General features: G+C 39.9%; 1 protein-coding gene across 3 annotated transcripts in view; it reads right to left on the reverse strand.

Annotated features, from left to right (window-relative positions):
* LMBRD1 (LMBR1 domain containing 1) overlaps positions 1–15,849 on the reverse strand; it is a 100,946-nt gene that overhangs the window by 23,882 nt on the left and 61,215 nt on the right. For all 3 annotated transcript variants that reach the window (XM_053286735.1, XM_053286734.1, XM_053286736.1), the window contains exons 9-12: positions 7,423–7,575; positions 2,555–2,619; positions 1,204–1,306; positions 725–829 (exon numbers count right to left, since the gene is read on the reverse strand). In XM_053286735.1, the coding sequence (XP_053142710.1) occupies positions 725–829; positions 1,204–1,306; positions 2,555–2,619; positions 7,423–7,575 (426 nt within the window). The remainder of the gene's footprint in view (positions 1–724; positions 830–1,203; positions 1,307–2,554; positions 2,620–7,422; positions 7,576–15,849) is intronic.

The raw sequence follows: 15,849 nt of genomic DNA on the forward strand, positions 1-15,849 counted from the left end.
GGGGAGCATGAATAATCCATGCTTCCCCTCTCAAGGAAGCATGAATAATCCCCTGGACTCAGCCATTCAGTCCCCTTCTGATTAGCCATGGGAGCAATGGTTGAGTGTGTTGGAGGTCACACCTTGTCAGTCATATTAGGTTCCAGCAAGGTTATTGAACAGGCTTGATGCAAGTAGCCATCAGGGCAAGCTTATTATAGACAACCTAGCTCCATTCAGGCAATCGTGGAAGCTGTTTTCCAACAGTGTCCACAAGCATGGGCCTCTAAGCCCTGCCCTCACACAGACATGCTTCAAAACCCCTCCCCATGAAGACAGCATTTGTTCCTTCAGAAGAATGCTGTCCCTGTGATGAGTGGGGCAGTGGGGGAATGGTTTCAAAGCACATCATGGCATGGGCAAGGCCTACAGACACACTCTCATGGATGCTGTTGATGGGGTACAGTATCCACGACTGCCCAAGGAGGGCTTACATATTTGAGTGATTTCATTTTAAGCACAGCACAAAGTTTTCAGTTTAGGTCTTTTCTATTTTATATGCACTTAAATTTCCCCCCCATTTATAGTCACATTAATCTCCTGCTCCCCTTAAATGGGTCCAGAGATTCTCCCTTGCTACGCATGTCTGGAATTCTGCCCCCAAATACCCAAGTAGTGTCATCCCAGAAGTACTGCAGATTTCCTGGGGAAGAAAGATAGGATACAAATATAAATAACAATTTACCCTTATCCAGAAGAACCATATACCCATGTTTCGAATTCCTGCCATTGAGGTGAAGATAAAGTACATGATGATAGTAGTAATGAGGATATAATCAAGGGGAAATACCTAGGAGACAAAATACTGATTATGGCCAAACTACAAAATGCTTTCACTTTTAAGATCTATTTCCATACTAAAAAGTGATAGATATTTTAAGTATTATTTTCATTGCATTTGAAGTACTGAAAGCAAATACAGTAATACTACTGATAATGTAAAAGGTTTACACAAAGTTTTACTGCGGCTTGATCCTGGTTTTACAAGTTTGAATATAGCGCTATTTCAACATCATATACGACATGCTACTGTGGTTCTAGAAGTGAAAACAAACTTTTACTTTCCTCTCTTGAAGTGAGAGGACAATGTAAAAGCTCATGACTCTCTGAGGTCTGTTCACAAGAGGTGAAATATTTTTACAAGCACCCATATTTTTTACTTACAGTTTGTAGAACAGGTAAAAGCATATTCAGTGGATTCGTCAAATTTGTTCCCAATATTATAAATCCAGAGTCTATGCCAGCTGAATGCAGTGCTTTATCCAAGCTATAATAATTTCAGAAACAGAGATTACTGCCTGATTTCCCTTTCCCCATCGCCCTTCAAAAAGCAACAATTCCTATACAGTACATATTTTACTCTACAGGCTACTCTGTATTCTAAGCTTTACGTCATCATTCACAGGGCATTCGCTACAATTTAACTTCACCTTTTCATTTGGTACAAGAGCAAAGACTCAAGTTTTCAAAAAGTTGCAGACAACTGGCGAACATCACTGAAAAACTACTTCCATTAGCATAAAACAAATCTTATGGCTGTGGTCTGGACAGATTGAAAATGAAACCTGAACATGTGTCGAGCCAGGCAAGGAGGGAGGAAAGAGCATACAGGTAGTGTTGCTTTTACTTGTTCTGGTGGCAGTTGCGATTCAAAGCACAAAGGTTTTGTTGCACTGTTTGAACCAGGCCAGCGTGTGTATCGTTCCATCTTTTTAGATAACAAAAACACAAAAAGCAAAAGCCACACACACACACACACACACCCTTAATAGTGTGAAGAATCATGAGAGCAGTGTATTATGTGGACCCTAGAAACCAAAGAGGAGTTTGGGTAATATTACTCCATTTTATGATCCCTGCATTTTTTTTATAGCCGCAGTTCTGGTCCTAACATATCCTCAATTGCCATGCACACCCCATGTTTTTCCATCAAGGAACAATTATACACTTAATGTCACTAACATCTGCTCTTAAAACTGAATTTGCTGAAAATTCTTGGTCACCTGTCCAAAAGAAACAGATGCCCACGTACACATATTCATCAGTTCAGAATCTCCACATTGTTAGCAAACCTGGAGTGGCACCTTAGAAACGTATTTTAGTTAATAGAAAGGGTAGAACTATTTCATACCTTAAGAAAGAGTTTGTAAGGATCTCTTTGTGCAGGTTTTATTTTGTGTATTTTACTTCAGTAAAACCATAAGCTAAAATATGAGGAGCAGTAAATGACTGTTCATAGCTGAACACACTGCAATAAAGGGAGAACTACAGAAAGATTAAGTGACTTCATATTTAGTGAACCTTTATTAGTTCAGAATTTAACACAACCACCACATGATTCATATATACACGTATGGGCGGGGGAGGCAGAAGAAGAGAGGACAGCCCTGCTACAGGAAACATAAGGTAGGCCATCAACTTTTCCCCATGAATAATCATAATGATCTTCACTTTACAAGTAGTATAAATTCATGCAGCCATGTTTTTAAGATTTAGAAACACACTATATACTTACTTTGACAAGAAGAGGGAGATTGTAAACAGCAGAGCAACAAGGATGAAAAATACTCCCCACACAATCTAAGAGAAAATAATGATATTTAAGTTAAGAGTAAATTTCCTCAAGTTGCTTTGTCAGGGGATATGCATGTGCTGTTAACAACTTAATAAAATGAATGTTAAGTTTAAGGATCCACACCCACGCCCCCCCCCAAGTTAAATAACTTAAGTGATTCATTTCCCCTTATAGCATCAAACAGTAGAAGCTGTTCCCACAAAAGTAGAGTAACATTCTCCATGTGGAGAACTCAATAGTTTTTACAGGTCATGTGGGGAAAAGCTCCTCATCCTTTCCCCAAAAGTTCCCAAGGGTCAGGTGAGAATCCCAGTCTGCCCACTGTAAGTCATTGCAGAGAGTGAAAAGTGGACCTGCTATAATCCTTTACCTTCTACCTCTATGTACCCCTTCTGCCTGTTTAAAAAGCAGAAAGTGAGGAAGTTGGAATGGTGACAGGAACTGTTAAAAACTTTGTATGATTACACTTTAACCAGTTCTTGCTGTTCCAGCTTCTCATCCTTCTGGATAGAGTGTGGCACGTAGCAGAAAGGTAGAATAATGACAGCAGAGGCAGCTGGAACGTGTCCAGGGCCGGTGGGTTGGCCAATTTGCTACACCTGCAATGACTAGCTCATTTGCAAGACACCCCTGCCTAGTTATACTTTTGTGCGATTTCTACAAACAACTTTGTATATAATAGAATAAATATGTATTCTGCATTTAGCTTTTAGGAGCCACTTCACACAAGGCTATCTTAATACAGACATCTTTTTGTTCAAAGCTATAACATATTTAACTATAACACGTTATAGTTTCACAGGGAAGTTATATCTGCATAGGAAAATATTTGTATTAAGTGGCCTTGGTTACCAAGGATACGACTTATGTAATCTAAGCTCAGTTTTGACAGCAAAGTATCCTGCAGGAACCATCAGGATACTGCAAGGTAGGCTTAATTTCTGATGAATTACTTATAGACTTTGTGTCTTTAGATGTAGATAAGCTATTTTTATGATGGCAATTAAGACAATTAAAAATCCATTACTACTATTATTACAAATATTTATATACCACTTTTCAACAAAGTGGTTTACGTAGACAGACAGCATGCTTATGTGGCATCAATAAGCAACAATGTACTTTCAGCATTCTCCAGGTGCAACACTACCAAGTTTACAATCCCTTGTTTGTCTCTGGACATTTGCTTTTTCTACATGCTGCGGCATACCTTCACTTCTCCACAGATTCACATTCTGATGTTTTCCAACACTAAATTCAATCTGTTGCTTATTTGTTCATCCTACAAGTCTGTTCACACATTTCTCCAACTGTCTATTTGTCTTAATTTGACCCACTATTTGTCCAATTTTATCAGTAACTTCAACCATAAATCTTGCTCCTGTTTCCAAGTAAGTTTATATAGTTGCTAAATGAAATCTGGCCCTGTGGCACAGCACAGGTTTCAGTGGCTACACTCATAAGCATAATGCAGGACCTTGTTTCCAGAACTTACTTCTAGGCAAGTGTCAAATACTGCTATGTCATACAATTATCTAGAAAATCCATCCATCCTTTATTATGGTCTTTCACCAGCTTAATACCAACCTTAAACATTACCTAGTATATTGCAAAAGGGTATGTCTCTCTTTTTAGATATCTTGCTTTTAGCTACATTTCTGAACCATAAATACCCTTCAGCTATAAAAAGGGACAAAAATATATTAAAGGCCATTTGAAATTCCATCTAACAGAGAGTCCTGAGCTGATTGCAAAATATGCCACTTTGAAACCATATATTTGACAAAGTTGCATTACTATTAGTTTAGAGTCTTTTTATACACCACTTTTCGACAAGAAGTTCAAAGTGGTTTACATACTGTAACTGAGGGATGAAAAATAGTTCCCTGTCCCAAAGGGTGCTCACAATCTTTAAAAAAGGGGGGGGGGGTTGTGGGGGAGACGGTGGAAGTTTTCCCTGGAAAAAACAGTAACAGTTGCTCTCCTAAGTAAGAGACCCACCACCCAAGAAATGCTTCTTGGCCCAGTTAACAAGGGTTAATATTATTAACTATTACAATTATTGAAGTTAACAACTATGCATGTTGAAAGGAATGCCGGGGTGTGTGTGTGTTGAGATTAGACGTAGAGCAACCATCTGACAGTTGATCCCCAAGATCCTACCTGCTGCACATCTAGGCAGCCCAAGTACAGTGTTCTATAAAAGTGAACCATTTCTGTCCACCATACAAACTGGAGTATAAACAGCCACAACATCGAGCAGGTTGCCTGTTTCAAATACCTGGGAGTGGTCCTGCAAGCCTCTGGCTCAAGAAAGGCTCACTGCGACCATGTTGCCCTGACTACCCAGATGACCTCCACCACTATACTTAAATTCCTATGGGCCAGAGGAGGAGAATATATACCTGCTGTGCTCAAACTATTTGAGGCCAAGACGCACAACTCTCTATGGGCCATGATCAGGCGAAAACAGCCATCAAACAGAGGATAATGGACACGAAGAGACCTAGGTAGGGTCCCAACCTTCCTATTCCCCAGAAAGCCTCAGATACACTGCCTCCCCCACCACGTAACTGTCACAGCTAGAAACCCCAGGTCACAGAAGGCCGTTTACCCTCGTTTTGATGTTGTGCCCTCCCCTCAGCTATAGTGGACGGCAAATATGGAAAGATCCCAATGGCAGAAAGACTTTGCCCCTGTGACACTGGGGAGGTAGAAACCACAGAACATATACTTCTCTTCTGTCCTTTTCATAGAGACATTCGGGCCAAGTTTATTTCTCTGCTGCTTCACAAGTACCCAGGCCACCCAAACCATGTCTATAGCCAGTTGCTGCTTTCTGATGAAGTTCCGGCCTTCACATTTAACACCAACAAATTCTGTGTCGCAGCGTGCAAGATCTGTTGGACTAGGACGACCAGGCCTTCCCCTTGCATCACCTCTGAACTGCTCTGAACTGCTGTCTATACCACTATCTTCTAGCGCTCCCATCCTATATACTCTGCTTTAGTCACTGCTTTTTTCAGTATGTACATTAGAATTTTAATAACTTCATATCTCCCCCACTCACCCTTTCAAGGATAGCAGTTTTAAAATATCATATAATGTAATAGCTTTTATTATTAGATAATGTTAAAGTATCATAGTTTTATGGTTCCATATGTAGTGATTTCTACTGATTTCATGTTTTAGCAGTAGCTTTATCTATAATTTTAGAGTAGGGGTTTTTTTTTTTAGTAAATCTGGTTTATAATAATTAGTATTTTTATAATAATTTTAATGCAACATGATGATCATACTGTTTTGTAATTGCCTTTAATCATGCTTTTCTTACTATCTTGTGCTGGTCTTGGACCGTAATAAAGATGATTGATAGACTGATACAAACTTGAATGAACTTTAATTAGTACAAGATCATTGTCCCAAAGAGTTTTAGATTGATCCAGCTTACCAACAACCTGGGTATGCAGTGTTCTAATTGCATACAATCTGTTCAAAACAGCAAGATATGAGAATTGCTAGTGTGAAAGCTTGCATAAAATGGCTGGGATGCAAAAACCTAAGCTACTTTAAGGGGCTGCATTCAGCCACAGATATTTGACTTTTCCCCTGTTGATAGTAGGTCTCCATGCTACATCCAACATTACCCTCACATACAAAATTGTTTTGCTGTGCAGCATTAAGTGACTGCTGTCGAAGAAGCACAAGTCTAAAGCAGCCATGGGCACATAGAATTACCATATATAGAAACATACCATTAGTGAAAATGGCCATCAATCAGAGGTTCCTGGACACAGAACAACAGGCAGACCTAAGTATGGTGCCTGGCTACCTGGCCTCAGACAGATCTAGGTTCATGGTATCTCCCGCTACATATTTAACTCAGCTGGAAATTCCAAGCCACAGAAGAGCATTCACTCTCGCCCACGATCATGCCCTTTCATCCGCTGTGCTGGAAGGCAAATATTGGAAGATCCCATTAATAGAAAGGCTTTGCCCCTGTGCCTCTGGGGAGGTGGAAACCACTGAACATGTTCTCTTTTCCTGCCCATTTTATAAAGATAGCTGGGAGAAACTTATATTTTCTCTATTTCTCAGCTACCCTGGCTGCCCCAGTCAAGCCTACACTAAGATGCTGCTCTCGGATGAAGAGTGAACCTTTACATACAATGTTGCTAGGTTCTGTGCGGCAGCATGCAAGATCTATCGGGCTATGACTGCTAGCCCATAATCCATGATTTTAACTACTAGATATCCTAATATGTCTCTTTATATACTTCTATTTTCTTAGATGCATTTAACTCATAGTTAACTTTTAACATTTTACTACTCATCCTATTAGTGTTGTATTTTTTAGACATTTTTACATATTGCTTATATTAGTTATTTTATCAGTTTTATTATTTATCAGTTAGCTGTCTTTTTTTTTAGCTATCTCTCTTTACCTTTTAGTATATTTTATAGCCTATTTTTAAGACATTTTTATACTCATTGATAGTTGTATACTTATATGTAGCAACTTTCAATATGGATCTATTATCTATTCTGCTGTATTGCCACCTATGCTGGTCTTTGATCATAATAAAGTTGATTGATTGATATATACCATTTCATTTGTTCTCTCCTTCTATGGCACTAACAAGGCGCTCCAACCTTAATCCTCTGCTTCTTTAACCACTGACTGACCCATTATTGCCATTATGATCAGTGGTAGAGATCTGGGATAGATGACAGTCAAAATTATGAGTTTTATGAAATACTCAAATGTGCTAAGCCTTCAAACAGTACAAAATACAGATTCTCTTTACTTTTAATGGCCTTATAGCTCCACAGAACCTTGACCAACAGCTCTTCTCAATATATTCTAGACGTCGGCCTCTCCTTCGCAGGGCTCTTAGTCTCTCCTCGAGTTGTTGCAGTGCCCGCCTGTCCCGAGATGATAAAGGCCGACCATCTTTACACTAAAGGGTGAAAAAAAAGGGCGGGGGGAGACACCCACATATCAAGAGTGTGCATTTCAAGTTTTCTATTTTCATTTTACCTATTCTAAATTATGTCATTAACACAAAAAGTTCCAATTTCATTTCAGGGCAATTTTGATCCCCTGTGAGCATCCTAGTAAGCAAATGCAGAAGGAGACATATTTCCCAAACCAAAACACTCACTCCAACTATAAAAAGCTTTTAAAATGTCTCAAGAGTTCTCTCGCCAAACCTTCTAGGGTACACACCAAAAATGTGTTCTCTTCATTTATTTTATATACAAATCTTTGCTACTATGAGTACTACAGATAATACAAACAACTTTGTACAGAAAGAGTAATATGCATTTATTGTTTGGATAAAATGCACGAAGGAAAACAAACAGGTTGCTTACCTGTAACTTAAGATCTGAAGGTGATCTGTTGTCAGTCATGAGAAATGGGTTACTGCGCCTGTGCAGGGACCTTCCGGATTGATTAATTAGAGCCCCTCTGGCACCCCTCCCTGCCAAGCACGTGTTCAGTGCCTTCCTCTTTCCAGCAGTCAGGTGCCATTTTAATTCCGTTTCTTGCAGAGCGCCTTATGCTCAGATGATCTAGATATGTCCAACAAAACTGTCCATATAAGTAAGTATCTTCATCTTTAGAAAGCTGCAGCAGGGAAGTATCGGTGGGTCTCATGACTGACAACGGATCACCTCCAGATTGTAAGTTGCAGGTAAGCAACCCGTTTATCTGGAAGTGATCTGAGAAATGGGTGACTAACCAGCTTCTCCCCCTTTGGTGGAGGATGCAGCCATTCCACCTACTACTCCAGAACTCTTCAGTACTCTCTTCCAAACTTAGCTACTGCAGCAATACACAAGTCTATGGCATAGTGCTTTATGAAAGACAAATGTGTAGTCCAGGTAGCAGGTGCACACAAATCTTTGAAACGGAGTCCAGAAAGGTGTGCAGTGGAAGTTGCATATGCTCTTGTGGAGTGTGCTTTAACCACCTTTGGTGGCTGTAGGTTCTGTAACTTGTAAGACAAAAATAGGAGCTCTACCTGGAGGAACGTCCAGCAGCATCCGCTGACTGTTGACAATCAGGTGAAACAACTACAGGAACCATAGCTATAGTTGCCGCAGGTGCAGGTGAGTATGGAAGACAGTTGCCTTGCATGAGGCCATCAGAACAAGGAAACTCTAGACCTGCTCGGCTCACTGTGGTGGCTGGATTTTGAATGCCTCCACAAGTGTGTAAATATGAAGGTATTGATCTTCCGGTAGGTACACCCTCTTTGTCTGCGTATCCAATACCACTCCAATGTAGTCTACTGACTTTGTTGGTTGCAGTTTCGACTTGTCTCAATTGACCTGGACCCCCAAGTCTTCCAACAAGTGTAAGACATACTGGATCTGAGACTTGAACATGGACTTGTCTCGGTGCACCAGGAGCCTGTCATCCAAGTAAAGGAACACAATGACACCTTGTGTTCTCAGGTGCGCCACAATTGCCAACATACATTCGGTAAACACCCTTGGTGCCATAGACAAACTGAAGGGCAGGAGGTACTTCCAGTGGTCGCGTCGAATTTCTATATGAAAATACATGTCTTTGAGATATAACATAGCAAACCACTCCTGGCCAATTCCTTGCAGTGTTGTCATACGGAATTTGCGCATATTGATGAATTGATTGAGACTTCGGAGATCCATAATTGCCCCGATTCCACCGTCCTGCTTCAAGGAAATAATGAAAGTAGAATCCCTTCAGCTGGTCCACCACACTGGTACTATCTCCCCTTTCTCCAACAAAGTTTGTATCTCTTGCCACAATACAGGAGTTGGGGGAGTGACTTTCATGCCCCCGAAATTTGGCAAAGTTGTTAACTCAATTGTGTAACCAGCGTAGATAATTTTCAAAACCCACTGATCTGATGTTATGCCATGCTGAAGCATGACTGGCCATACTGATGACATTGGGTGGCAAAGGAGTTGTTACTGCAGACATGCCACTGACAGCCCATACTTGGTGTTTATGACTTCAGCAGGCGATGATGGTACATGCAGTGGACATTCTGGGAAATCAAAGTGACTGCTTGGCACAGTGCTTCCCAGATCGGGAGCCTTGGTTTTTATTCCTCTGAGCATTTTTTTTTTTCTGAAAAGGCTTGTATTGCTTTCTACACTCTTTATGGTCTTGATATATGAAACTAGAGTATTGGTGGTTGAAGTTATAATAGCGGGAGCAAGCCTTGAGTCGCAGAAGCAACGGACGAAAAACTCTTGGCTGTAAATTTCTTTCTTTCTCTTTCTTTCTTTCTTTCTTTCATAATGTCTCCATCGCAGTGTCTGCAGTTTTACTAAAAAGACCTTTACCATCAAACAGTAACTTCTTAATCCGGTCTTTCATGTCATATTGTAGCATGGAAGAGTGCAACCAGGCTTAAGGCCTGAGGGAGACCAACGTGGTCATTGCCCTAGATTCAGTCTCTGCTACGTGCTTGAAAGTGCTTAACTGCTGTCTAGTAAGATCTGCTGACATGCCAATACCTCATCATATTTCTTTATAAAATCCTCTGGCTTAAGCGTGAAGGCCTCCTTTTGCAAGAAATCCCAAAGACAAAAGTTTTAACGTGCCAAGCAGGCCACATAATTGGCAATGTGAATGGATAGGCTCACAGTGGAGTAAACATGCCGTCCAAGGACATCTAGCTTTCTACCCTCCTTATCCGAAGGGGTCGTATTATGGTAACCTGATTTAGAAGATGAGCAGTCAATTACTAAAGAGTTTAGAATAGGATGCTTTAAAAAGGTAAGAGTCGTCCTCTTCCCGAATGCTATACAAACTCTCCAGATGCTTTGAGGTTGGGGTAGAGGTTTGTAACACTTCCCATGCTGTCTTAGCCACTTTCGTAGTGACTGGCAACATGGGCAAGGTGACAGGTTGTGCAGATTGCACAGTGGCCAACATCTTGTAGACAGGGTCCTCAAGGTCAGCCACAGGACACACTTTATCTCCAGACCCAGCATCTCCACAATTTGCTGTATCATCTTGGTATAGGATTTCAGTTTCTCTTTAGGTGAGGTGGACAGTTTCGGGGGTACATCTGAAGGCAGATCAGACCAATTTCCTGGCACACCAGTGCCATCATCCATGTCCGTATCTGAAGATTTGGAGGAGTCATAAGAGTCATCAAATGTCAGAGAGGATTCCTCCGGAGCTGGCATTGGCTCACCCGCTGGTTGTGGTGGAGGATGTGAATCTCCCCCAGAAGGGGAGACACCGAGACATTTCGAGTACCGAATTCGCTGCAGGTGCTATTGGTATCTCCTCCTGAACTGGTGCCACAGATATGGTCCTCGACTAGAAAGGCACAAGAGGCTTAAGTGGAAGCGGTCACTGCTGAACAGACATTGAAGGTGCAACACGGCTCTGTAGCATACGCTTCACCTACCACAGCTGGAATTCAGCAAAATCCAGCTGAGTCACTGGTGACTAAGTATATCTAAAACCACACATGTAATCACAAACTACAGGCATCCATGTAACAACAGCAGATTATTACAACAATGTGGGCCGATACAAACTCCACAGACTCAGAAATGTAATTCTTGACAACAGTGGTTGGAATGCTTCATTTACAAGTTCATGACATGTATACCTAATGGTTTTTTGTAAATTGTGATTTCTCCTGGTTCTTTAAAAATAAGGGGGGAATGAAGATCAACCTAGCTGGCTAATTATTTCCACCTATCATGTGACTGATTGATTTATGTGGAGAGTATTTAACTCCAAGGTTAAGTATTGTTCATTAAGAAGTATAACATATTCTAGCAGGCACTATGGTGCTGCTGCTAGCGATAAGGCTTTTCCAGATATTAGGTTGGTTTGGTTGTATTCTTTATCATACAATTCCATTATGTACTTTGCACAATTGGTGTTTCATTATTATGTTTATTGATGTATAGACGTTAGGTACTTCTGACGAAGACATTTTCGAAACGGACTATCATCTAGGGAGTCTGTCAAGTTTCAAAAGTTTCAAGTTTCAAGGTTCCTGTGCAAAGCTTCAAGTTTTCAAGGTTCCTGTGCAGAGTGTATTGCTTCTTATTTTTGAGGATTGACTTTCAGCAAACTGGCACCATCAGCATCATATCAGTTATTTTTTATTTTTATTTTTTTTATTTCAAATTTTTATTAACTTTTAACAGTAACAGTCATAATAAACACAATTACAAATTGACTTCCTGCGCACCTCTTTTCGTGATAACTATAAATTTTACCCTTATTATAATTTAATAAAAAACACAAATTTAAACCTTCCACCACCATTAATCTACCCAACCTGCATTTCAGATTTCAAATCCAGCTGTAAGATCCATAGTAGGAATTCTTTAAGTACAACAAAAATAATTTCCAATCTTCTTTAAAACATTCTAAGTTTTAGCCTCTTATCAGTGATATAAATTTTGCCATCTCCACATATTCCAAAATTTTTATCAACCAATCTTCTTTTAAAGGCAGTTCACTACTTTTCCATTTCTATACATATATACATCAATGCCATTTTTTTTGTTATCAAATATCATCTATACATTATTTTATAATAATTTCCTTTTAGAGCATAAGATACAGTGAATTTTAAATCAGTTTTCCATAATTTTTCCCAGGTTGCCGTTTCTATATTGCACCTCACATCTTGAGCCCACTTTTTCATAAACGTTTTAACCACTTCCTCTCTTGTCTCCTCCAAAAGTAACACTTTATACATTTAGAAACTAATTGTCAGAACTTAAAATCTAATCATCAAATCCAACTTAAAAATCTAAATAGATATAAAATTCAGCTTTCTTTTCATTAGGGGCATAAGTTCCAATTATCACCATTTTAATTCCAAATGTTTGAATTTCCAGTACTAATAACCTATCTTCCTCATCTTTGAAAATCAATCTAGATTCAAATTATTATTCGACATAAAATACTACCCCCCCTTTTTTTTTCTTGTCTAGGTAAACAAATCCTTGTCCAAAAGCCTTTTTAACTAAAAAATTTTTCTCTTGCTTTCTAATATATGTCTTCTACAAACACACAATGTCCAAATTTTGTTTCTTAAAAGAATGAGAGAGTCTATTTTGTTTTTGTTTTTTGTATTTAACCCATTAATGTTCCAAGAGAGAGTCCTCTAATCTCTATTAGCCATTTGGTCTAATTTGAATTATGTGTTGAAGGAGCTGGATGCTCAAAAGATAAGTTTTTTTAAAATATATATATTTCCACCAGAATTCTTGCACTTTAAGGAGCTGTTAATCTGTTCTTCTTACCCTTATATAAAAAAAGAAACTCCCTCCAATAATTCCCCCCTGAAGTATATTCCATTGGAATTCAAGACATCTGTCAAAAATTTGTAATCCTTAGTTTTTCTTTGAATTCTGGCTGGTATTTCTTTCATTAAGCAAAAAACTGCCTCAATCTGTGACTTCACCTCTTCAGCTGAGATTTCCAAAAGTAATACAAGCTCCTCCACCAGCAATTTTTTGATGTTTTGGCCAACTCTTTCTGAAATACCTCTGAACCTTGAAGATCTCTCTTTTTGTCTATATTCCAACAATGCCATTTGTTCCAATAAATTTTCCTTGTCATCCTTCAGTGACCCCACTTCATTCTCCAAGGTGTCCTCCCTTGTTTTAAATTCTTTATTATCTTGTGTTGATATCTTAACTGTTTCTTCAATACTTGATGTTTTATCATTTAATGTCTGTGTGTCTTGTTTAATTTGTTGCAAATTTTGTTTCACTTGAAGCATATCAGAAGTAACTTGTTGGAGAGCATTAGCGTTTGACTGAAGTATTTGTTTCATCTCCGTCAGTATTTTATTCAAATATGCAGACATTATGGCTTCCCCCACACCTAGACTTAGAAAGGAAGATTTCCTGGACTATAAGTATATCTAGCTTTAGTGTTGGTTTTTTCCCCATTATGTTCCTTTCTTTCTTGTTTTTTTTTAAATTTTCCCCGCTCCCCTTTCTTAGAGGAGAGAGAAAGGAGTAGAGCACTTTCACAGCAGGGTTTACTGTCCTTGATCTCCAAAGAGAAAGTAGAAGCCTGTAGTTATTTTCCAAATATAAACAGTTCTACACCACAACTCACGTATCTTATCACTGGCAGTTCAATTTTCTCACGGTAGTGTGAAACGCCTTTTTGCCGTAATTAGCTGTTATTGGCTGGATTAATGATAGACAGCTTCAGTGGCAAACAGCAAATCTCCTCTTCCATAAACTCTTCAAACAACAATAAAATAAAAGAAAAAGAAAAATAATTTCCACTAATAAGATCTTTTTCCAAATACTAAAAGTTTTTAAGCATCGGTTAAACTCTTAAACAGAAGAAGCAGGAAAAGAAAAGATCCTTTCTTTAATTGTAATCCAAAAAAGAACTTACAGGCTTATCTGTGGTAACTCTCCCAGAAATGCAGGAGGATTTTCAACCTTTTGTCATCATCATTCACTGAAGAGGTGAGCTTCTTTAAACTTTGCACATTAATTATATCCAAGCCAAAGAGATTGTCTGCTCGGCAGCTTTAAGATTCCTGAGCAGGAGTTCAGCAAAGATGGAGCCCCTTTCCCTGCTGATCAACTTGAGACAGCAAACCGAGCTCTTCAGCCCGGTCCCTGTATCAAATGACCAGCATATGAGAAGACGTGGGTTATCTTGAGTCGAATCCTTTAATCTAGGACGACGTAGGGAGGATTTTGAAGCCTCAAAATCCTCTTTTTCCCTCCTGCTCAGTCCCCCCTTAACAGGGAGGCAGCCGCTGCGTTGGCAGTCCAACCGGAAGTCCAGCACCATATCAGTTATTTTACATGATCAGCATTCCAACCACTGTTGTCAAGAATTACATTTCTGAGTCTGTGGAGTTTGTATCAGAAATAGTGATACAAATAGTGAAATTCTGATTTCCCACTAAGAAATACTTGAAAAGTGGATCAAGGAGTGCTAGTGGAGGAATCCAAAATTTCGATGAGACTTTGCTCTCCCCTGACCCCAAAGGGTGTCATTTGTAGTGTCAAACAGCAGAGGAGACTTAACTGGTGTCCTCGCTGGAGGCAATGTGAACTGCCAGTATTAATGTGGTACCCCCTTCACCAATGGCAAACTTGGACTATTGTGCATAACCTCGTGGTCAGTATTAACTGTTGATGCCAAGACAGCTGGAATCTAAACCAGCATCCAAGTCTATGTCAACAAGAGCATCAATGTTGACGGCTGAGGCAGAAGTTTGGTGGACACTCGGGCATCCCTCGATGTTGATGGCATCAGCCACGAAGAGCCCTCAATGTCGACACATCTCAAGACTGAACCGACAAAGGTGAAAGAGTCCTCGATGTTGACAGACTTTGTGTCTTTGACTTGTGCTTCTTTGGTGGCGGAGAGTCATTGTCAGAAAATACACAATGCCTTTTATGCCTCTAATGGCCGGCCTCAGAAGCTCTCGGCTTCTTGAAGACAATCTCTTCAGGATCATCTGCCAGGGTTTTAGACTGTGCATGCACAGACCCTCACTCCAAGATGAAAACAGTTGATGTAGACTTCGGCACCAGCCAAGAGATGTGATATTGATGTCGACTCCAGTCCCGGGGATGGAGAACACAGCGTGTCATCATACCACAGCGCTGTGGAGGCACAGCTATCAATTTTTTAAAGTTTGCTTCAAAAATGACATGCAAATCCTACAAGATGCCGGGACATGTTGTTCACCCAAGCACAGCAGAGGTCATGCTCATAAGTAGAAGGTAACTTAGCTTTACACTGAGAGCAACGTTTTAAAGGGTAGGCTTTTCTCTCTGCTCCCCCCACTCTAACAACCAAGCCATAAAACTCAATTGATCAAGCCCGACACCCAGAAAACAAAGAATAGTCAACTCACAGTCCGTAGATTGAATATCACTGAATAATCTGTCCGAAATAAAACTTTTTAAAAAATTAACTGAGGAGCAACAGCCCGCAGGTCTCAACACATCACTGGTCAAAAAGAAACTGAATTAAAATGGCACCCGACTGCCAGTAAGAGGAAGGGTGCTCGGCAGGGAAGGGTGCCAGAAAGGAGCTAATTAATCCATCCAGAAGGTCCCTACACAGGAGCAGTAACCCATTTCTCATGGTGACAACGGATCACTTCCAGATCTAGTTCATTCTTGCTCAGATTTTGTAAATTCTCATCTTGATTATACAGTAAGGGGTCCCTACCACCATATGTTGCCCCTTGTCT

Source organism: Hemicordylus capensis, chromosome 1 (genome assembly GCF_027244095.1).
Source record: "Hemicordylus capensis ecotype Gifberg chromosome 1, rHemCap1.1.pri, whole genome shotgun sequence".
In the NCBI taxonomy this organism is placed as follows: Eukaryota; Metazoa; Chordata; class Lepidosauria; order Squamata; family Cordylidae; genus Hemicordylus; species Hemicordylus capensis.